Source organism: Clavelina lepadiformis, chromosome 7 (genome assembly GCF_947623445.1).
Source record: "Clavelina lepadiformis chromosome 7, kaClaLepa1.1, whole genome shotgun sequence".
Lineage (NCBI taxonomy): Eukaryota > Metazoa > Chordata > Ascidiacea > Aplousobranchia > Clavelinidae > Clavelina > Clavelina lepadiformis.
In genome coordinates this window covers 228,770-250,548 of record NC_135246.1, presented here as the reverse complement: position 1 = coordinate 250,548, position 21,779 = coordinate 228,770, and the positions used below count along the sequence as shown (strand labels likewise).

Sequence of the window (21,779 nt, the reverse complement as noted above, 5' to 3'; positions counted from 1 at the left end):
TTGGCTTGTATCTAGCTAGTAGCCCTAGGTAATTACAAGCGAACTGTCTCTATTATAAGAAGCCCACGCAAGTGCGTATTGAGCCTAAAGTATAGGCAACAAGATTTTGATTGTTAGGTCTCGTTCGACTCCATTCACGGTGCCAGTTGCTCGTCGTAGTCTGTCGCGTATTTGTGACAACAGGCCGATGTTATGGTGTTTCTTTCAGGTGTGTCTTTGAACTAAAATAACATTGTTTTTACAACGTTAGCGCATCGCAATATGCCGCTTGTTACGTCACAATGTCTAGTGGATACCGAGTGTACAGCGAGCAGGGAAGAATATGTCTTCCATGTTATGACGTGTATGGATGTGATTAATATTTCACAACAGAACCGCTCGATTTAAGTAGGTTAATTATTAATAATTAATTGATTGATGGATTGATTTATTGATGGATTAATTGAGGTAATTTTGAAAAGTTGATGCTTGTTATTGGAAAAGAACTCAAAAGATTTTTTTCGTTTCGGCCCGATCGTGACGTAAGCCCCACGTCACTGGCGGAAAGTTCCGATGATTGGCAGCTGAGCAGTTGTAGTGACCTACTTATCCAAATTGGTGATAAGTTCGATGGACCAGGCGCACCATTTGGCACCAAGCCAGTTGCTACCTTGCATAATGATGGCACCAAACAACTGTAGCTCAGCGACTGAATAACTCGGAAAAGTTTTCGCCTTAGTACAGAGTTCAGGTGATCACGTGTTTTCACGGTCAAGTGATCCTGGTTCCGACAAGGGTATTAAACTGTTAGGCAAGTTATTAACCAATCAACAGCTGAATGCTACACTCGTTACAAATGATTACGTAATAGCTACGTAAGCACGCCGATGACCGTCACCGGTGATAATTTGTTTCTCTTGTGCCGCGTCACGTGCGAAAAAAGGTCCGATATAAAAGGAGCGGTTTGTAGACAGCTCGCTGCCAGTATCGCGTCCGTTTTACTGAACTGATTTTGTTGTAACTCGAGTAATAATTATTAGTTATTGTGCGGTCTTAAGCTGTTCTTTTGACTTCCAGTTATTGAGTGTAAGGAAGCTGCAGTGTTAATTATGGCCACGTCAGCTGGGTTTCTTTCTCTGACGCTGCAACTGATCAACTTGAAGAGCAAAAGCGCGAAAACTAATCTCACTCTGAACTAAGTCGGTGGATAGTTGACTCCGGTGGAAGATGTCTCAGTTGAATCTTCCTGCGGTCAAGTCCGTCGCTTTTCTTCCTCAAGTGAAGACATCCCCGGATGATGATATTGAGGTGGACTCCACATCAGGGAGGAGCATTGGAGACTCTGAGTCCGAGAGTTCGGCGGACGAGCTCCTTTTCCCCGGACTTAATCCGGTCGTCTTCGTCAAGCTGAGACAGACGACCCCCCCACGGATCTGGTGCCTGAGAATGGCCGCCAGCCCATATCCTTTGATTTTCTACAGTTAATATTAACTTATCGGGTTAGTTAACAGTAGTTTTGGCATCGTGATAAGTTATAATAACCCAGCAGCTACTTTAGTCTAGGAACTGGTTGAGCTCGTAGTGAGATTAATTAACAAATGCGCCCGGGAATCCCCTGCACAAGCTAGATCGAGTTGTTCTGATTTGAGGTGGCGCGTGTAGACAGAAGACTTATTAATTCATTCCTGCCACCTTCTAAAAGTGCGTTGGTAGTGTTTGTGTCGTAGTGACGTCATGGGTCGTTTTAAGGTTTGCATTGAAGCGTCACAATTGTCGATTTGTTATCGCCGTTCACTTTACAAACATTTTGAGGAAATCGATTTTAAAATTCCTGGTTTGATTGACATACCCTTGCAACCTCGGTCGCGTTCACGAGAATTTGTTCTAGAATTTGTCGTCATTCCTTTATACGCCATCCTACTTATCGGTTTAATGTCATCTGTTTCACGTTGTTGTAATTTCGAGTCAGAAAATGGACCATTTTACGCGAAAGTCATTTTACGCAAGAACGATGTTATGAAGGGGGGGGCGGATTAAACCTTCACTCGGGGCTTTTATGTCGCGACGAAGCGGTCTATTTTCTTTCGCTCTGACCTCTGTTTTGTTCCAGATTTTTACTTCGAGTATCGCTGTAAAGTGCTCAGCTATTAGCCGCCTTTGTGTTCATTTCTCCATCTCGCCAAATCTCTCTTGGGACCGGCACGCGAACAGGGAATATTGTGACGTCGCAACCATGACTATTATGGAAACTTTGTCGTTTCCGTGACGACATTGGCGTTAGCGTGGTGACAAATCTGTCTATGCAATAATAATCAGTTTCTCACGTCACGATTGACATGTTTGCAAGGGTTCACAGGTCAAACACAGTCGATGCAATAAAACAGTTAATGCCATTACCAACCCCTTAATTAGACGAGTGCTGCTACCGTGTGTTCCCAAGCCTACGCCTTATATAACCCCTGATTATGACCGCATAATTACCGTCATCATCAAGTATCACGTGATTATGGAACATCGTCATCGATCGCGGTGGTCATTGAATTTATAATTTTAAATACTTCGCCGTAATGGAAAGAATCGTCCTATGATGGCAACAATCATCGTAATTTGGCCCCCATTGATTGTTCTGCACCTTTTGCGCGTTTCCCGCCATAATTGAATTCATCTTCCATCTCGGCACAATCTGTTGCGTGTGATCACGTGATGATTCGATTGTTTTCATTCCTTTGTTGAAAAAATCGCGCTTAATCCCTTAAATCGCCGTCCGCTCACGACTGCCCGCTCCATGACGCGGAACTTGCGAGTTATTCGATGAACATCGTCCAATAAATCGTTACCCACGTTCATGACGTAGCGCAAGGTCGAAATTTTGGGACTGAAATTGTGACATCATTTATGACGTCATTCATATACCCAGTAGTGATAGCGCGTAAGTTACTGAGCAGATGGTTAATGGCGGGGAGGCTTTTAAGCACCGGGTGCATACGACGGCGTGGTCGCTTGGATTGCGAAAGATTTTACACAGAACCTGTCCTTAAAATCTTGTGATGTCAGTTTGCGGCGCTTGCTTCGGTTGCTGTCTTCGCCGAACTGTTCTAGAAACAAGTCAAATGAAGCGATTATCGCCGAGATTCGCAACTTTGCTGTCTGCCACGATTTGAGTTGCGGTCGACGCTTATGAGCGGGAGATTCTATTAACTTTGTGAAATAACAAAGATTTACTCGACCGCAAGATAATCTTAGAACTGACGAGTGCTATTTCTAAGAGGCTGAGCTATTTCACTTATGAGTAACCCACCGAAAGCAATTGAGTTAATCCTGGAGTTCGTAGGTGGCAATCGACCGGAATGGTTGTAACTTTCAACTGCAAACAAACAACAACAACACGCGGTCAGTAAACATCTCGCGGTTGAAAACACGGTATTGTCATAAGAATATATACAATGTCTATGTAGTTGTTGTATGTGTTGGAATCCTTAACTCGTCCCCCCACGTGGTTCGAGAGAGCGAGCATGCTCGTGATTCTCATCAACTGCGTCACGCTCGGTCTGTACGAGCCCTGCGACCCGAGCAGCAACTTGCACTGTGAGACACAACGGTGTCAAATATCAAAGGTGAGAGGCTTTGGTGACAAGCACAGAATTCTTCAGATTCAGAAAACGACTTAAAATCTTTATTTTCAGAATATTGATGATTTCGTCTTTGCTTTTTTCGCGGCTGAGATGTTGGTCAAGATGATTGCGATGGGGGTCTGGGGCAAGCTCGGATACCTCGGCGAGGCCTGGAACAGGTTGGATTTCTTCATCGTGTTGTGCGGGTGAGTCCTTGTTCATGGTTTTTTGAAAGATTTTCTGAAATGCGGAAACTTATATTTTTAACTCATTCACTTGAAACCTTAGAAATGCCAAACCGGAATTGACGTCATTTACAAAAACACCCCTGACGTCACACATACTGACATTACACAAATTAAACAACGAAATCGCGATCTCCAGATCATTATCTGCTCAAGTTAAGTTCTTCCCTTTGTGTAATGTAAAGTAGGGAGCAGGGAAGAAACGCAAACAAACCGTTACACCCACCGCTTGCAGAGTTGCTCATCCGGGGTTACTTTGAGGAATTCTTTAGATTTCTATGTAAGGTTATCGGCTGGGATAAAGGTGGGGTTTAATTGGGTCACATGCGGCACATCTATCACCCACCCGGCCGCCCCCACGTTTGTTTTCGCAAGTAGCACGCTGATACTGTGACGTAATGTGACGCAAGCTGACACCGCAACTTACACTTGGAGCCCAAACGGTTGAATCGCAGTTTGTGTGACGTCGTATTGTTGGGCTGCTTGTTAGGTACGCGGGGTCACCATTTCAAAGAACCTTTTCGTGTATCTGGGATCGTCGGCGTTCTACTTCAAGAGAATCCATCTTGGATATAAGCTGCAAACCCGGAAAAATTTGCTGGAGAGGGAGTTGTACAACTTAATCCGGTTTCGAGATAGTTCTTTAAACTGGAATTGTGCGGAAGTGACGTAAAATGTGTGGGATTAGGCGCTAAAGTGTTTTGAGTCGCTACCAGGAACAAATCTTTCGTGCTTGGCGATTTTCACGGTTTCTTACCGACCCGGGATGAACTTGAAATGAACCCTGACGATATAAATGACCTTTCTCCCAACCTCGCCAGTTATCTTTAGCTACGGGTCGCGTGACCTACTTGCGGTGAAATGGACACTTTCCAAGTATTTCCCCAAAAAATATTTAAGACCAAAATTATCTCTTTACAAAGATAAAACCTGCGTGATCTTCCAAAAAAGCACCGGCCCACCATCTCGGCAGAGAAAAATTTCGACGTTTGTTTTAAGAGAAAGCAAACTTAGTAAAATTCCGTCGGTTTTATTCAACTTGTTGTCTGCTTTCTCGGCGCACAAACCACAACATAAACCTCATTGTGTTCGTTCCATTGTTACCAACGTCTCCTTTTGTTACGCGCATTGGATGTATTGTGTGATATCTCGTAGAAAATAACTCGCTATAACCGCCCAACTACTGTTGTAGAAACGTGGCAAGTCGCATAGAAAATAAGATTTCTTTCTTTGAACTTGATCTACGGGCCAACTTATAACCTACATTTAATGCGTCAATTAAGCATTGCCGCTTGCCATATAGAATGACGCGTTTCGTCAATTTGTCGTATATTTGGCCAACTTAGGAAAATTTGAATTAATTTCAGCGTTAATAGCTTCAACGAAAGCGGCTTAAATTTCAACTTAATGCCAACCTTGTTGCGCGCGTGCAAGCTGGAAAGAATGTTGCATTTAGCTTCAGTTCTTTTATCTAACCCGACCCGGTGCGATATTCACGATTATTCTTCGTCCTGGTTTCCACTTGATATTCTTGTTGGATCTGCTCCTTGTGAAAATCTTTCGACAAATGTCAAGATAATTTAAAAAATTGCCGCCTTGGGCTGAGATCTTATTTCATCTCGTTTTAGTCAGACTTGCGGCGTCTGCTTTAGGCGACGAATCACTTCTTCGCGCGAGGTTACCGCGATCTAGTTCAGGAAACAAAATTGTTTTTGAGTCGATCTCACAGCTCACTCGAACACACGTTAATTGTCGCTTTAGTCCAAAATACATCATTTTCCGATAAGTTAAAATAACATTTTTATGTAAAACAGGTTTGAGGTGGATTTGTTCAAAATTTTATCGCTTTTTGTTCTAGAATGCTGGAATACACTTTGCCGGTAGGTGAGGTCATGAACTTCACAGCGATTCGGACAGTTCGCGTCTTACGGCCACTTCGCGCCATCAACAGAGTCCCAAGTAAGTTACGAATCAGTGTGAGGATGTAGACAGCAAAAATATTCCTTAATTCAAATCGGTTGCTTAATAACATATAGGTCCTCTTATAGTTTTCTTGTGGAAGTCTTGCTTGTCTCACACATTATGTGTCGACAAACGTTACAATGACCTAACCATTGACGCCGTTGTATACTTCATAGTTAGCTAATAAAGAAATTGTTGGCGTCACAATGTCCATGATCAAAGACAGAACTTTATTGAAAGTCTGTGATATGATGTTTATGACAGTCTTAAAAAATTAGTTTGTCTTAAACACAACGTGGTCGTGAAAATTCCATAGAATTTCTCTCTGAGAAAGATTTAACTTTTATCAGATGAGTTTGTGCTAGTTATTGGACCTTCATCGATTTGTCAATATCACGTTGTTGGATTAACCATCGTAACTTTTTCAAACAGATGAAGAATACGCTTTTAATAGCGGCGGTTATGATCGTCTTGGGTATTAATGCGCCGCCGATAAACTTTCTTTAACTCAAAATTAGGTTTGATAGAAAACAATTTAAATTCACAAACTTAACTGGTCCGGAGCCTCAAACAGACAAATTTCTTCTGAATTATGACGTCACGTCCACACTTCCCAGTAAATCTTGTTTTTACGCGAAGAAATTTTCTCCTTTTATTGAAGATTTTATTTCGGTGTTTGTTTGAAACCATGATTGTTTATTATTTTTGATCTTGAGGCATGAGAATCCTGGTCATGCTCCTCCTGGACACGCTTCCCATGCTCGGGAACGTTCTCTTGCTCTGCTCTTTCGTCTTCTTCGTCTTCGGAGTGATCGCCGTACAACTCTGGGCCGGAACGTTACGTCAGCGCTGTTTCCTTGACAACGAAACATTCGTGCTTGGAAATGGAAGGTGAGCTAAATCATATAATTATAGGGTACAAGTCAAACGGTCGTTTTGGAATCTATGATTGTCTCGCTAATTATAAGTTGAGTGCTGGCCGTGATTTATATTCGAAAGTTGATCAGTCGCACTGTCTCTGAACGAAATAACTCTTTGCTGCACATCAACTCCCGATTATATGATAATATGCCGCTTTAGTTCACTCCGCCTCGTAAAAGCCGCGATACGCTGCTGACTTCCCAACTATATGAACTACTTCCTTCGGTAAAATCTTGCCATGTATAGTCGTGAACCGCAGAAGTTTATTTATTTACCGCGTTTATGATTCTATTGTCTTCATTACGTCACCAGCTCTATGCTGAGTCCGTACTACGACGAGGACATGCACGGAGATGTGCCTGTTTGCTCCATTCCCATCATCGATAATGGAATGTTCAGCTGCGGGGACCGAAATATTCTGCACAGGACCAGGGTCGACAATCTCACCTGCACGCTCAACGTCACGTCGTTTGTGGACGGCTATGACGTAAACCATATCTACGTCGACGGCGATGGTATGTGTACCGGCGATGTTGCAATGCGCCTTGCAGCTATACCATGCTCTTGTACGTCACAGGCGGTCAGGATTGCGTCGATTGGAATCAGTATTACAACAAGTGCGAAGCTGGCGGGGAAAACCCTTCGCAGGGGGCAATCAACTTCGACAACATCATGTACGCGTGGGTCGCCATTTTCCAGGTAAACACCCGACTCACTGGTTTTGCATCATACCGCAGTGCCAAGTTAGATCATCATTACGTCATCATTCCAGGTTATCAGTTTAGAGGGCTGGGTTGACATCATGTATTACGTCATGGACGGCTATTCCTTCTACAGCTTCATATATTTTATCTTCCTCATCGTGGTGAGTGAAGCTCCGTGAGCGAGTCCTGATCCGGATCCTCGTTTGCTAATCATCCTCTCTCCTCTTCCCCAGATCGGATCCTTCTTCATGATCAACTTGTGTTTGGTTGTCATAGCGACCCAGTTCTCTGTGACGAAACAGAGAGAGCAGCGATTGATGGAGGAGCAGAGGTTGAGGTTCAAATCGAACGACAGCACTCTGGCCAGCTACTCTCCTCCTGGGAACTGCTACGAGGAGATGTTCAAGTACATCTCGCATCTCTACAGGAAGAGCAGGAGGAGATGCAGAAGGTAAGATGTTGATGTTGGAAGGATCATGAATTATATTGCGATGATATGTTGTTAAAAGAGCTTCTATAAATTATAATCGATCATGATATGAGATGAAGCAAATCTGTCTTCATCCTGCGCACATATCTGTAACATGGCTCCACTTGCACATGTTTTATTGATTTAAAGCATCATCTTTAAGTGAATGTTTTTATTTAGAATTTATCGCACTGCTCATGCGATTAAATGCGACACAAAATCTGCGCCATGGCGTAACATTTTCCATCAGCGCACAATTACCTCACACGTTCATTGAGATCTCGTACTTTTTGTCTGCTGAAATGTGTTGGTTCCATCATGAAAATTTGTTCGTTCTAATGTCTTTGAATTATTGATGCGAAGTCTGAAGACAAAGAACAGGATGTAAACGACATAATTAAGCAATAAAACTATTCACAAACGTTAAATTCATTAAAGGAATTCATCCAGTAAAAGGTCAAATAAACCATGACGTCACATCTTAAGAAAAATGCAGGGTCGTTTGCTGGTGTCACGGCAAATTTGTTCCGGGCATTGTGACGTGGCGTAACTAAGCGTAAATGTTTCGTCCGAAAACCTCGGAGATTTCCCTCTGGTTCAGGAAAAATTTATAAAATGACAAACTTTAAAAAAGAAAACAAACTTACAAAGGTTTTGATCGAAAAACTCGCGCTGAGTCATGTGACATTTTTGCGTCACAATCCCTGGGCTCCAAATCGAATGCTTATAGAGGAGTTGTTTAATGGTTTCATAAGTTGATGACGTATGACGCTTCCGCGTATGCAGGCGATGGATGAAGTACAAGAAGAAGCGCGAGGAGCAACATCAGGAGCAGGAGAAGATGAAGAGATCGGAAGTGAAGAAGTCGCAATCCATCCACCTCCACCATCACCATCATTATCATCACCACCATTATCACATCACTGAGCCCTCCACTCTGTCACGGTCGGAAGGGGTCATGAAAGTTGACCTCAACCTTGACCTCAATGACCCCGCCCCCCAAACTCTGCCCTCCACCCCCCTGATGATAACTGACGGTAAAAAAGAATCTGACGCTTCCGTTCAATTGAAAAATTCTTTCCGGTGAGTTGAAATTTTTCTTATTTATTTCTGTTGCATTGTCGTCGTTCAATTCGTTGATGACGAAACAGTTTCTTCATCAAACTTCTCTCACCCGATGCTAATTTTCAAGGTTGGCTGTCCCCAGCCTGTCGCCGGCCTCATCCATTTTATCAGTTCCTTCCTTGCCTAATTCCTTGTCCTCATCTTGTCTATCCAATTCCACCATCGCTAAGAGAAGATTGTCCGATGAAGTCATAATGGGTTCTGTTGGCGCAGTCTACTTCCGATCCGGGTCCGGTGAGTCCGGTAAATGTCCGGTCCAGTGGTTATAAGTATAAGTGTAGCTTCAGCTGGGGAGAGAAATTTGCCTGAAAACCGAGATCCGAGATTTCGGTGCCACGCTCACTTCCTTATAAGGAGCTTTTACCGTAACCTCACGTGACCAGCAGAGATTGTAGTGGGAGTAGTTGTGACGTGACAGAGGATCTAAATCAGCTGTGAACTATCACAATAGGATAATAATCGCTATTATTGTTGCAGCCGATGAATGCAAAGAGCGGCAGCCGATAAAATCTGGTTCAGACGATTCAAGTCAATACGTGACCTCTGACCTTAAGTGTACCTGTCCCGTTTACGACGTCACAAACGGAGATTATTTCCCACCGCCTGGAGAGTGCTCAGATTCAGAATCGTCATCAAACGCAAATGAGAGTTGTTGGAGATCGAGGGTAAACTATTTAAAGGTAATTTTAAGACATCACATTTCTTCTGCCTAAACTTGCCTAGTTTTATGGTTTGGAAATTTTAAATTTCAACTGAGACGTGTCTGTTAGGATCATTTCACTCATCGGCGTGCATTTTAATAAGTGGCATTAAAAATTAATGTGATCATCTGTGCTCGTATATTGAGTTGTTGGCGCTTTTCCCTTAATTTAACCAGAACCATCAGAGCGATTAATTCTTACGCGCGGTCGATATGTTGATATGTTTAGATGTCTATGTTTATGCTGACATAGTCTCCCATAAACTTTGAAAGCTAAAGATTTTTTGTCAGTTTGATTCGAAATCAAAAATCCTTGTCATTTGAGCAGCACAAAGCGGACAAAGTTTGTGATTTTAAGTCTCGGATATCGGAGCAGATGAAACGAATCGTAGAAAGCAAACACTTCAACCGAGGCATCATGGTCGCCATCTTGGTGAACACCCTCAGCATGGGAATCGAGCACCACAACCAGGTGATTGGGGTCGCCTTAAGGCCGGGCGTCGGAAAATTTAACTCGATACATAAAGTTCGTGGGAAAACTTTTGACAGAAATTTGGAATTCTTCTCGAAATTAGTCTTTTTATAAGTAATTATCCGTAGCAAGTCGAGGTCTGTGGTTGATTCTGTTCCATTTGAAACGTAATGAATCGTGTTTCAGAGCGAGCAACTAACTCGCGTGCTTGAGATAAGTAACATCGTCTTCACGACCCTCTTCGCGCTCGAGATGGTTTCGAAACTTATCGCGTTCGGATTCATCGATTATATTCGAAACTTCTACAACTTATTTGATGCCGTCATCGTCATTATCAGGTGACCTTCATACAATTCACAACTCTTACACTTGTGTTGTTACGTCATAATAAGAGTTGATGTGATGTATTATTAAACTATAGGAATGTTTATTACATGGGGTGACGTCATAATAAGTTCACCACCGGTGGTTATGGGGCCACCCCATTGAGATGTTTTGGCACCTGGACAAGTAACAAGCTGATGTCTATGGCAACCTGGGGTTGAAATATGAATAGATTGCCATCATGATCATAAGCATGGTTGGATATTCCCAACACCGACATCTTATCATGTTGTCTTCCTTCATTTTGACCTGAATTATTTTCAGTGTTTGGGAGATCGCGGCCGGTACCGAGAACGGCCCCGGGGGCTTGTCTGTCCTCCGAACATTTCGACTCCTCCGGGTTTTAAAACTTATAAGGTTTCTACCTGCTCTGCGGCGCCAGCTCGTGGTCTTGATGAAGACAATGGACAACGTCGCGACGTTCATGATGCTACTCACATTGTTCATATTCATCTTTAGGTGCGTTCTTTGTTATTGTTGTCCTAGTCACCTATTTTGCACTTATTCTTATCAAATTTCAGCATCTTAGGAATGCATTTGTTCGGCTGCAAGTTTTGTTCGTTGAACGTGTTTGGCGACACCGAGTGCGACAGGAAAAACTTCGACACTCTACTGTGGGCGTTCGTCACTGTGTTTCAGGTGCGCTCGACAGTTTGCAGTGTTAGAGTTTATTTTAGTTCACAAACTCTCCAACTTTTATCCGGAATGTGTTTTAGTAAAGAAAGAATTTTAAAAAGTTTAAGTTGAAAAAGTAACTTTTATTGAAAGAATATTTTATCATACAACCTTTCTCACAAAACTTGCGTCTCGTCAATCAGATCTTAACACAAGAAGATTGGAATACCGTCCTTTACAACGGGATGGACGCCACCACACCGTTTGCCGCCATTTACTTCATCACTCTGATGACCATCGGCAATTACGTTCTCTTCAATCTCCTGGTCGCCATCTTGGTCGAAGGCTTCCAGGCCGAGGTGGGCAATGATTGCGCATTTCTGTGGCGAGATAGACTCGCTATGTAGCGACATGTAGACCTAGATATGTTGTGGTGCTTTGTGCATGTAGATGTTGTTTACGTCAGTGTCTCAGTAAGTTCGGTCAATTTCACCACAAACATTTTCTTTGCTTGACGTGTTGTGCGTGACGTCATGTCTTAGTGTAACTCGGAAACACAAGAAGCGCTGGAAAGATTGTCCAATCAGAGCTCAGATGAGGAAGATGTTCATCCGCACCACGTGCTGGCGGAGGAATACACAAGCAGGGTAGCGAGGTCGCTGGGAATAAGAAGTCCATCCGGGAGCATTGAGAGATTGCATGTGTGTGGCATCGCTCCTCTAATCGTGGCATGACACCTTGTTGTAAACAATAAGCTCTGTTATGGTTGATACCTTCAATATTATTTGTCGTGAATGATCAGGGAGCGGAGGAGGCGAGAAGATCGGACTCGGAGACGACAAGTGAAGAGGAGACTGATGACGAGACGTCACGGAATGAGAGAAGATCTCCTGAAATTAGGGTTAACCGAGGTCGGTGAAGATTGTGACGAAATAATTAGCACTGCCTGATAAACAAATAAATTGAACTCGTTGCTTCGATTATCTCTTGAAATTTCTTGGACTGTTGAATTATTTGCGCAGCCTCACCGGCTCCAGGGCGCAGTTCCCCGCGCGGTGTCCCCATTATCACGCGCACATGCGCCACCCCCACCCCTTGTGGGTCGCCCTCCTCCCAGCACAAGTCCCTCATTCACTCCTTCTCCGAGCGCGACAGCGAATCAGACTCCGGCGCGTCACGGTTGAGTGAAAACCAGCGCTTAAGCCCTGTGGCTTCTAAGAACGACAATTCGTCATCAAGGCGTGGCGTTCACTCTCGAAAGTCAAGTACAGAGGTCAGGGCAGTATTGTGTGGCGCCATGACGTTTATGTATATCTTTATACTTGCAAAGCCAAGACATAAATACATGACTTCTCATTTATCAGATCATGATTCATGTTGTATTATTATTGCAAGTATAATTTTCTTTCCAGTCGTGTCTTAGCTTGGGCTCCCTTTCTCGGACCGGATCCTGGAAGATGAGGATGAGTAAAAAGGCTCTTCCTTTGGATGAGCAATCTCTCGTTTCATGGAAGGACGACTCGGACGGTGAGTGCTCCATCTTCATCTTGAACGCTCCGTGCGAGTTTTTACACTGATTTACATTTCATTAAAACACTTGCAACATATGTTTATGCTCTGCCACATCAAGGCCAATAACAAGTTCACTTACAATAACTTCTTCCCTCTCAGTGTAGCCCGCGCATGCGAACCTGGACGTATTGTTGCTCAATTATAAGATTTCTATGTTGGTTTAGACGAAGATATCGCTATTCCGAGCATGACGTCATCGTTCAATCAACAGCAGGATAAAGAAGAGAATAAAATGAGGGCCCTCTCTTTCTCCACTCCCCCAACTCTTTCATCGTCGAGCAATCGTCGCTACAGTGAAATCACATACGACATGGTAATGTATGACGTCAATGCTGCAGTAAGATTTACAAAGCCGTCATCAGTCGGGTTGTTATAAACGAGATTATGATGACGATGCAGGTGGGATGCGAATGTGTGGCGTCGTTATGCTCCGGATGCAGGCGCCCGGCTCCTCAGTGCATGTACAAGAGGTTGAACTGGTCGCTCTACCTCCTCCCGCCAGACAACCTGTAAGCATTGCAACCGTCCTGGTGAACTACTGAGATGAATAAATATCAGTGTGATCACATCTAAAGCCATTTATCGGTTATATTCCTGCTGTTAGACATTGCCCTGCAAGTGGCTTTTAACTTTTTGCTCCAGATTTCGAAGAGTTATCTCGAAAGTGGTTTACAACAGATGGTTCGACAACTTTATTTTGTTGTTTATTTTCGGTAATTGCGTCACAATCGCCATGGAGAGGCCGTCCATCAAGCCAGACAGCGTTGTAAGTCACCAACTAGGCAACCTCAGTCAAAAGTCTGATTGCATTATAACTGTTGTTGTCAGTCTAATAATTCTGTAATTTTGGCTGCAAATGTTTACAAAAATACCCTGGTAGTGATGACGACATGATTACGTAATATATTAGTTTCAACATGGACCAAACAGCGTAATTACACAGAATCTATGAATTTAATCTTGATAATTTGTCATCTCATGCATTCCAGGAGCGCCAAGTCATCGATATCCTCAATTATGTCTTCACAGTCGTCTTCACGGTCGAGATGATTCTGAAAGTAATCGCAAGCGGTTTCTACATCGGGGATAAACCTTACTTTAAAAGGTGCCTTCACTCTCTTATGATTGAAAAGAAAGATTTTGGTCTGTCTGTCATGGAATAAGTAGAAAGTAAATCACGGAACCTTTTTATTTTCCAGCGGCTGGAACGTGCTTGACTTCTTTCTTGTTGTTACGTCATTGATAGACGTCTTTATGACGTTGATATCCAGCAACAATTCCAAGTTGCTTGGCATGCTTCGTGTGTTCCGCCTGTTACGTGCACTCCGGCCTCTCAGGTGCGCGCCAAGATAAGAATGTCTTAGTGTTGAAGTTAAGCAGCTCGTGTCGCGTTTGCCATGAAAATGTCCTTGATAGTGCTGGGCTGGGAAATGTGTAGGGGAGAATTTGTAGCAAACGTTTTGGTAATCCATTGACTTTGGAAGTTTTTTACTCAAATTATCATTTTAATGCTTGAATAATTGGTTTTCTTCAAAAACTTTCCGATCATGGAATGACGTAGTTGCTGATACAAACGTTTTATCGCATTTCTTTATAATAAATAGCCGTTCTGCCTGAGACTGTAACATGGCATTGAACAACCATGGCAACCAACCAAATCTATGGTCTAAGCTCTATGGTCCTTCGTAATCTAAAGCTCGTGTTTATGTATTTGGTTGTGATCAACTTGAACTTGATTTGAACTTTAGCTTCTATTCTTTCCATCATGAACTTGAGTAAATTGTTCCTGTGCAGGGTCATTAGCCGGGCCCCAGGTTTGAAGCTGGTTGTTCAAACCCTGCTGTCTTCGCTTAAACCGATCGGGAACATTGTGCTCATTTGCTGCGCCTTCTTCGTCATCTTCGGCATCCTGGGAGTCCAGGTATCTTCATCTCTTCTTACTCTCTGTGTTAATGACCAAGTTCAAATGTTTACTAATTACGTCACAATCAGCTCTTCAAGGGAAAGTTCTACTACTGCGATGGCGAGGATGTACGTCACGTGGTCACAAGGGCTGACTGTACACCGGAAGTGGGGCAGTGGGTCAATCGAAGGTTAGTTTTGTCTTTTCTCTATCAACCATATCGCGCCCCCTATTCAAGCGACATTCTAAATCGCGCAGGTACAACTTTGACGACCTGGGCCAGGCGCTGATGTCACTGTTTGTGCTGGCTTCGAAGGACGGATGGGTCGAGATCATGTACAGCGGGATCGACGCTGTGGGGGTGGATATGCAGGTGGAGCGCTTTAAAACAGCGAAGGATAAAAAATGTTTTGTACCAGACTTGTGATGATATAAAAGTTTCCTTGAACTTGGAAATATCCTCGATTTTGTTTGCAGCCGGTCAAGAACAACTGCGTGTGGTTGATCATCTATTTCATCTCTTTCCTGCTCATTGTTGGCTTCTTCGTCATCAACATGTTCGTGGGGGTGGTGGTCGAAAACTTCCACCGGTGCAGGGAGGAGCACGAACTCCAAGAGATCGCGAGAAAAGCGGTATGACGTAATAATGGGATAGTCGGATCTTCGGCAACTGCCTTTTAGTTTTTCTTTACGTTGCCTGCATCAATTGTTGTTTTAGGAATTGCGACGTAAGAAGGAGGAACGTCTTTTACGTAAACGCACCATGCGTCAGTTGCGTGGAACTAAACGCAATCAGACGTTACGAAGACGCACCATGGTACGGGCACGTTCTCACGCACGAAGCGTCAGAGGAGCGGTTGCAGAAATTTATCAAAATGTCCTGTCAAGTTGTGAGCCTAATCCCAAACATGAAGGTTGGTGCCGCTTGATTTGCCGTAGTCTGCCACGTGTTCTGACATTCTGAGGTTGTACCCCGGCTTAAAAGCCTCCTTGGAAGATATTTTCACCGGTCGCAATATCTTGTCTTTGAAGAGAACTATTACGAACGCTACGGTCGAATGCGCTTGGCACTGCACCAGTTCTGCATGAACAAGTACTTCGAGCTCGCCGTGTCTGCTGTTATCGGGATTAACATCATCACCATGGCAACCGAACACTACAACCAGCCTAAGGTGGGCGAGTGACGTTTATACAAGAGCTTCGATGCAACAATGTCGCTCTTGCTATGAATCAACAAATCTAAAACACATTTTTTGTTCAACTTCACGCAGGCGTTGGATCTGGCGCTGAAATACGCCAACTACGTCTTCACGTCTGTCTTCGTGCTGGAGGCGATCATCAAGCTGATAGCGCTGGGAGTGTGCAGATATTTCAGGGACAAGTAAGTCGGCATTGTGACGTACAATTTGCAGATATGTTCATCATTTAAAGCACTGACCTACCTTCACGATCAATTGCAAATAATTTTCCTCTCCCGACCTCAGGTGGAACGTGTTGGACATGATCATCGTCCTCCTCTCAATCGCCGGCATCCTCATCGAAGATGTGTGGACCCAGACCACTTTCATGAACCCCACCATCATCAGGGTCATGAGGGTTCTCAGGATCGCAAGAGGTGAAACCCCTATCACGAAACTATTTCCATTGTGTATGTGACGTAGATAAAGTTCAACGATTTCCAAATCCATGGAATCATTTTTAGTTCTGAAGTTGCTCAAGATCTCGAAGGGAATCCGCTCGTTGCTCGAGACGATGGCGCGCGCTCTTCCTCAGGTCGGTAACCTCGGGATGCTCTTCCTGCTCCTCTTCTTCATCTTTGCCGCTCTCGGAGTCGAACTCTTCGGAACTCTGGGTAAGTATTGAGCAGAGTAAGGCTTGAGAGTGAGAGAGTGAACTCCATGAGTTTGTTTGAGCAGTTTGCGACGAGGAGCACACCTGCGAAGGTCTCAACCGGCACGCCTCGTTTAAAAACTTCGGCATTGCTCTCCTCACTTTGTTCCGGATCTCAACCGGAGACAACTGGAATGGGATCATGAAGGTGAGTCATGATATAGGACTCTGGGAGGAAACTCCTCATTTAATCTAGAATCAATTAAGAGATGGTGGTTTTCATCCAGACACTTTATGGTGTGGCTTTGTTATTCTGATTTTGTCCTTCTCGGCTCCTTTAAAATCTCGAAGTTGTTGTTGATCTAATTTTGCGTCATTGCTGATAAATGTTCTGCGCCAGTGACAGCATTTACCTCAGCATTAAGCGTGACTGCTGTTAACTTAATTTTGTGAATTTTAACAACGAGGATGCTTTGGAGAAGCAGACTTATAGGCAGGGTTGCCATACCGTCCTTATTTATAAGATTTGTCCTTATTTTAAAGGTCCGTGTCTTAGAAAATATGTTTGTCCTTATTTCTAAGAAATGTCCTTATTTTCACTTTCGTCCTTATTTTTAGGGCGGAGGTGGGCACTTTTGTCCTTATTTTGGGCATTTTGTCACCTTACGATACCATTTTGTACCAAAGAGATACCAAAATTATGAACATGCAGATAGTATCTTGTTTTTTTTTTTTTTTTTTTCAGGAATATTGGTTGCTTTCTCTTGTTGTACACTGTTTAAGGTGGTATTCCTCGTTCGTTTTCTAGTCGTCCTTATTTTTGAGTTGAGACTGATGGCAACCCTGCTTATAGGCCAGCCTCGGAAGTCGGGATGACTTGTCGTTAAATGTTGGTTGAAGCGATAATTTGTGCTTGCTCTGCTCTTAGCTTTATTGCTGTCTGCTTTGTAAGCCAGAAACTCTACAATGTCTTTTTGCGTCGATGTCCCAAAGTCCTGATTTTGTTGCGTTTCTGTATTTAATCGTCTGTTGGTTTCCACCTCCTTGTGCGTAGATGGCGGTAGATGGCTTTGCAAGATGCACATTTGTTTAGTTTGTTTCTATGGTTACTACATGATACATAGATCAGTGATCTTTGCCCGCTGTGCATCCTTCGTCTATTTTCGAACAATTTGCATTGGGCTGGGTTCAAGTTACGATTTCTGGCATCCGGCAGCATAAAATGAGTCTATTGGCAGATATAAGCTGTCGACGATTATGACGCAATAAAAGTAGAATGTCTTTGTTGGGCGCATTGTGAGGATCCTTCCATGTTTCCAGGATACTCTGAGGAACACGGACTGTTCCAGCGCCCCGGACTGCACGAGGAATTGTTGCGTGAGTAGCATCATGTCTCCTCTCTACTTTGTAGTCTTCGTCATGATGGCGCAGTTCGTCCTGGTAAATGTCGTCATCGCCGTTCTTATGAAGGTGCAACTTTGATTAAACCTGTTTAGAAGTCAGTTGTGATGTCATAGTTAAAATATTTATGACGTGACAATCGCAGCAATTGGAAGAGAGTCAGGCTGATAGTTCGGTTGGCGACGATGAGGAAAATGATTTGGAGGACGAGGAGGATGATTCTGATGAAGATCAAAGCGATGCGGAGATGAAGGTGAGTCCATGCAACATCAGTCATTCATCCTCGGATCTTGATGCCTCCATCTTCCTCCAGCTCGCATCATTCAAGTTTTCTCAAGAATAATCAACTAACGCACTTCATTATTCTCAGGCTTTCTTGGTCGAAGAACATAACGTCATTGAAATCAAAGACGAAAAGCCAGTCGAAGATGACATGTTGGCAGTTGACGTCACTGATGACGTATCTTCAGTCGACCGAATCCCTACGCACGGGGAAGAAGTAAGGATGACGTAATAGGACTTCATTGCCGTTGCGATGTATATATGCTAAGGATGTCTCCACCAACTATAGACTTTCTATTTTCTTAGAATAACGATAAACACGTCATCAGCTCAACGGATGCTTCTGAGTTGATTACGTCACAACCAAATGAAGGTATTATGATATCATAATGATAACTGGAAAAATATTCTTTAAAAAATTCTGCATTTATTGTGTTTAAAGATTTTGTCGAAGAATGTGAAAAGGAAAAAGTTTCAGAAGAGAGCTCGGAAACTTCGTTAAGCGACGACGGAGATCAGAAGGCGATGGACACCGCCGCACAAATACATTCGTCCCCTAGTGCTCAAGTAAAAACATAGACTAGAGTACTAGACATTAGGTTTCTTACTTGATCTTCATTCTACAAGGGAAGAAACACTCTCAGTAACGCGGTTTAGCGACGAGATCTTCTCTTTGACTTTTAACAAAGCGTCGCCACATTATTTCAGGCAACTTTGCTCATCTTGCCATCGACCGATGCCTCGAACAACTCCGTTCATAATCTCGGCTCCAAGAGCGCAGAGGTTTCCCCTAACAGAAGCCCGATCCCAGGAGCACTTCGAAAAAGTTTTCTAAAAGGAAATTGCTTAAATCTTCCTGGAATCGATCCAGGTCAGTCATGCTCGTTTATCTGTGTCACGAATCACGATCAGCTGCTGCTGCTGCTGGATTTTCATCTTCTAAATCTCAGTATTTAGAATTTTTCTAAACTTCTACTTCCTTATAAAATGTGGTTGCAGTGACATGTGTGGTTCCTTTCGTTTCAATTTATATTTGTTTTTCTAGATTTGTCATCGCGATCGACAACCGACCTCCTGACATCGACATCAAAGAATACTTTTGCTCACCGTCCGCTAGCGGCATCGCGGAGTGCCCCTGCAAGGACCAGCGAAGATAAACTTGATCGGTTGAACTTGACCCCGGATGAACTGAACAAACCATTCGACGACAATCGCTCGAAGCTAAGAAGACGTTTAAGCGATAATTCGCCGCGGCCTCGACCCAACTGCAACCACGTCCACCACCACCATTACATTCTCCCCCCTCGCCAGATCTCTCTATCCACGAACAATCTCACATCGAGCGACAACTCGACTCCCTCACCGAATCATTCCTCTCCTCATAGCCCCGCTTGCCATGACAATGATCTTGACCTTATAAAGAGCAAAGTCACTTGACAACGGGTTATCATGTGGCCCGGCAATCCTCGGAGGTCATCGGGGCAACAACTGCTTGTCATAGAAATCTCAGTCAAACACAAATGATTAAATCGCATCAGTGAAATAATTTCCTTGGAACTTGTCGTTCCCATGATTTATTTTTTCTCAATTTTGTTGCAATTTGTTTGTTTCAGGTTATTTCATTTTCTTTTGTGTTTAAAAAAGATTAAAGCAATTTCTGATTACACGATAGTTCATTCGAGTTCACCTGACGTAACCTGACGAAGTCGAGCCGCTATAAGACGCAGACCCATGTTGAGACCAATCAGAACTGCGGTTGATTTTAGCTTTAGATTTACCGTTGCAGCTGACTTCAAAGTGTCAGGTCGGTGCCGATTAAAATTAGCGTGAAAATAGACGGAACAAACAACTCGAAATCATCCCGCTGTGGAGTTGTGTTCCATCGTGGTGGAGTTTTCATATATTTTTCCGTTTTAATAATCTCATTTTTATGCAATATTCACGACGACCATTAATTTTCATGCCGGTATCATAAGTTGAATGGGATCACGAGAAGTGACCGTGAACAAACTCACCGGCGACAACTGGTAGTGGACAACTGACCGGCAACAAATTGGCCGGCGATCAAATTAACCGTGACGTAAATTGGCCGGCGATGAAATTAACCGTCGATAAATTGGCCGGCGATCAAATTAACCGGCGACAAATTGGCCGTCAAAAGGTCAAAATTCTAATTCACTATCTAGTCGCTATCTAGTCACTATCCAATTTAGTATGTGTATTGCAGTCAAGGTTGCCACTCGTAGAGTTTTTTGGCCCCTTGTAGGGTGTAGGGTAACCCTACGGGTTTTTCACCTTTATTCATAGATTTCCTATTGTTACATGCATTTTCCCGGTCTAGACGAGTTGTTTGATGAGATTATGAAACAATGCGTTGTAGCCTATCTCATGTTGTAACAATGGACTCATTGCAATAACAATGGACACTTTAGTTAAGTAAATTGTCAGATTGAAGCTGTACGTCAGGACTCCCACGGTCAATTTACCTCCCGGTCAATTTTCATTCCGGTAAGTCTGTTCCCGGTTAGTTTGTTCGCGGTCAATTTACATCACAGTCAGTTTGTTCGCGGTCAATTTACGTCACGTTCAGTTGTCCCCGGTGAGTTTGTTCGCGGTCATATGTCGTGGAACCAAGTTGAATGAACAATTAAGTTAATCAATGTGTTTCACCGCTTGATGTCGCCATAGGGTCGTTATAATTCAGCTGAGCAGCAACAAAATGTCTTCATCGGTCGTTTAGTTCAGTTTTCAAAATGCAAGAACATCTCATATCTGCCGACATGCTACAAGACAAGAAATTTAAAAATGCGATTCTAAGATATATTGAGCGTAAGCAATAAAATATAAGCACCACGCTGTTGGCCGCTATGAATAAGAACCGGTTGCGATGAATTCTGTTCGTTTAGAATTTGTTTGTTGAGAATTTTATTTAACGATTTTATAGACGTCCATCGCAACCTCAGTAGCAAGCAACCGATAAAGTTCCGAAATTTGAGTACAAGGCGACAGTAACCAGATGTGCGTTGAAGTAGTGCCGCCATTTACGCAAATATAAATCACGTATAGGAGGTATATGACGTATGTATATACTTATATATACGTAACGTATATGCTTTATTACATTATATACCTTGAACCAAGTGCATACACCACGAAACAACGCGTGCTTAATGAAAACTGTTGGAATTGAAAACAATCCATTCAGGTCAAAGTAAAATATGATTAAATAAACAAATATGATTTGATAATTATTGCGTCATTAACTACTAACAAAGCATAGCACTAATAATTCAGTCATTTTTAGGTGATGCTGATATTATTTCGAACTTCTAATGAGTAAACTCACTTCGTGGACTGGTGAAAGTTACCGCCAGTGATAATTCTGTCCCCGCAAGAACTGATTTCATTATATGACCTTAAATTACCCGACCTTTTACCACCGGTCCAAGAGGAACTTACGTTAAAGCGCATGCGCAACGTCGTTGAAGTAGTGGGTTCGATTCCAATCCCAGTCAGTCGTGGCGAATAAAACTGGCCAGACTTATTACTGGCTGATGATGACAAGTAACTCTAAACTAATTTAACTTTACGCTCGCTAGTTGGA

The 21,779-nt window shown here is 43.2% G+C and overlaps 1 protein-coding gene across 3 annotated transcripts; it reads left to right on the top strand.

Annotated features, from left to right (window-relative positions):
- Positions 1-1,039: 1,039 nt before the first annotated feature.
- LOC143465183 (voltage-dependent T-type calcium channel subunit alpha-1H-like) lies at positions 1,040-19,856 on the top strand. 3 transcript variants are annotated; one of them, XM_076963371.1, is made up of 43 exons: positions 1,040-1,439; positions 3,473-3,593; positions 3,663-3,796; positions 5,694-5,794; positions 6,514-6,688; positions 7,031-7,233; positions 7,296-7,417; positions 7,491-7,583; positions 7,656-7,873; positions 8,678-8,974; positions 9,084-9,250; positions 9,494-9,696; positions 10,045-10,188; positions 10,375-10,526; positions 10,837-11,031; positions 11,094-11,211; positions 11,391-11,546; positions 11,730-11,888; positions 11,990-12,098; positions 12,210-12,460; positions 12,600-12,714; positions 12,924-13,072; positions 13,159-13,268; positions 13,402-13,525; positions 13,749-13,864; positions 13,959-14,096; positions 14,554-14,680; positions 14,752-14,852; positions 14,921-15,035; positions 15,140-15,295; positions 15,381-15,576; positions 15,695-15,834; positions 15,934-16,043; positions 16,147-16,277; positions 16,365-16,514; positions 16,579-16,700; positions 17,813-17,962; positions 18,039-18,146; positions 18,264-18,392; positions 18,482-18,548; positions 18,618-18,742; positions 18,884-19,046; positions 19,221-19,856. In XM_076963371.1, the coding sequence occupies exons 1-43, from the start codon at positions 1,207-1,209 to the stop codon at positions 19,610-19,612; spliced, it is 6,585 nt and encodes a 2,194-aa protein (XP_076819486.1). In that variant the 5' UTR covers positions 1,040-1,206; the 3' UTR covers positions 19,613-19,856. The 3 variants fall into 3 exon arrangements, with proteins under 3 accessions (XP_076819486.1, XP_076819485.1, XP_076819487.1); XM_076963370.1 differs by having other exon boundaries at positions 9,084-9,259; XM_076963372.1 differs by lacking the exon at positions 11,730-11,888 and having other exon boundaries at positions 9,084-9,259.
- Positions 19,857-21,779: the final 1,923 nt, after the last annotated feature.

What these genes read in the sequence shown, in the direction of transcription:
- LOC143465183 (XM_076963370.1), top strand. Translation starts at nt 1,207, where the DNA reads ATGTCTCAGTTGAATCTTCCTGCGGTCAAGTCCGTCGCTTTTCTTCCT. An exon ending in AGCAGGAGGAGATGCAGAAG is followed by an intron (nt 7,874 to 8,677) that starts GTAAGATGTTGA and finishes CCGCGTATGCAG; the next exon opens with GCGATGGATGAAGTACAAGA. An exon ending in AAAGCGATGCGGAGATGAAG is followed by an intron (nt 18,147 to 18,263) that starts GTGAGTCCATGC and finishes CATTATTCTCAG; the next exon opens with GCTTTCTTGGTCGAAGAACA.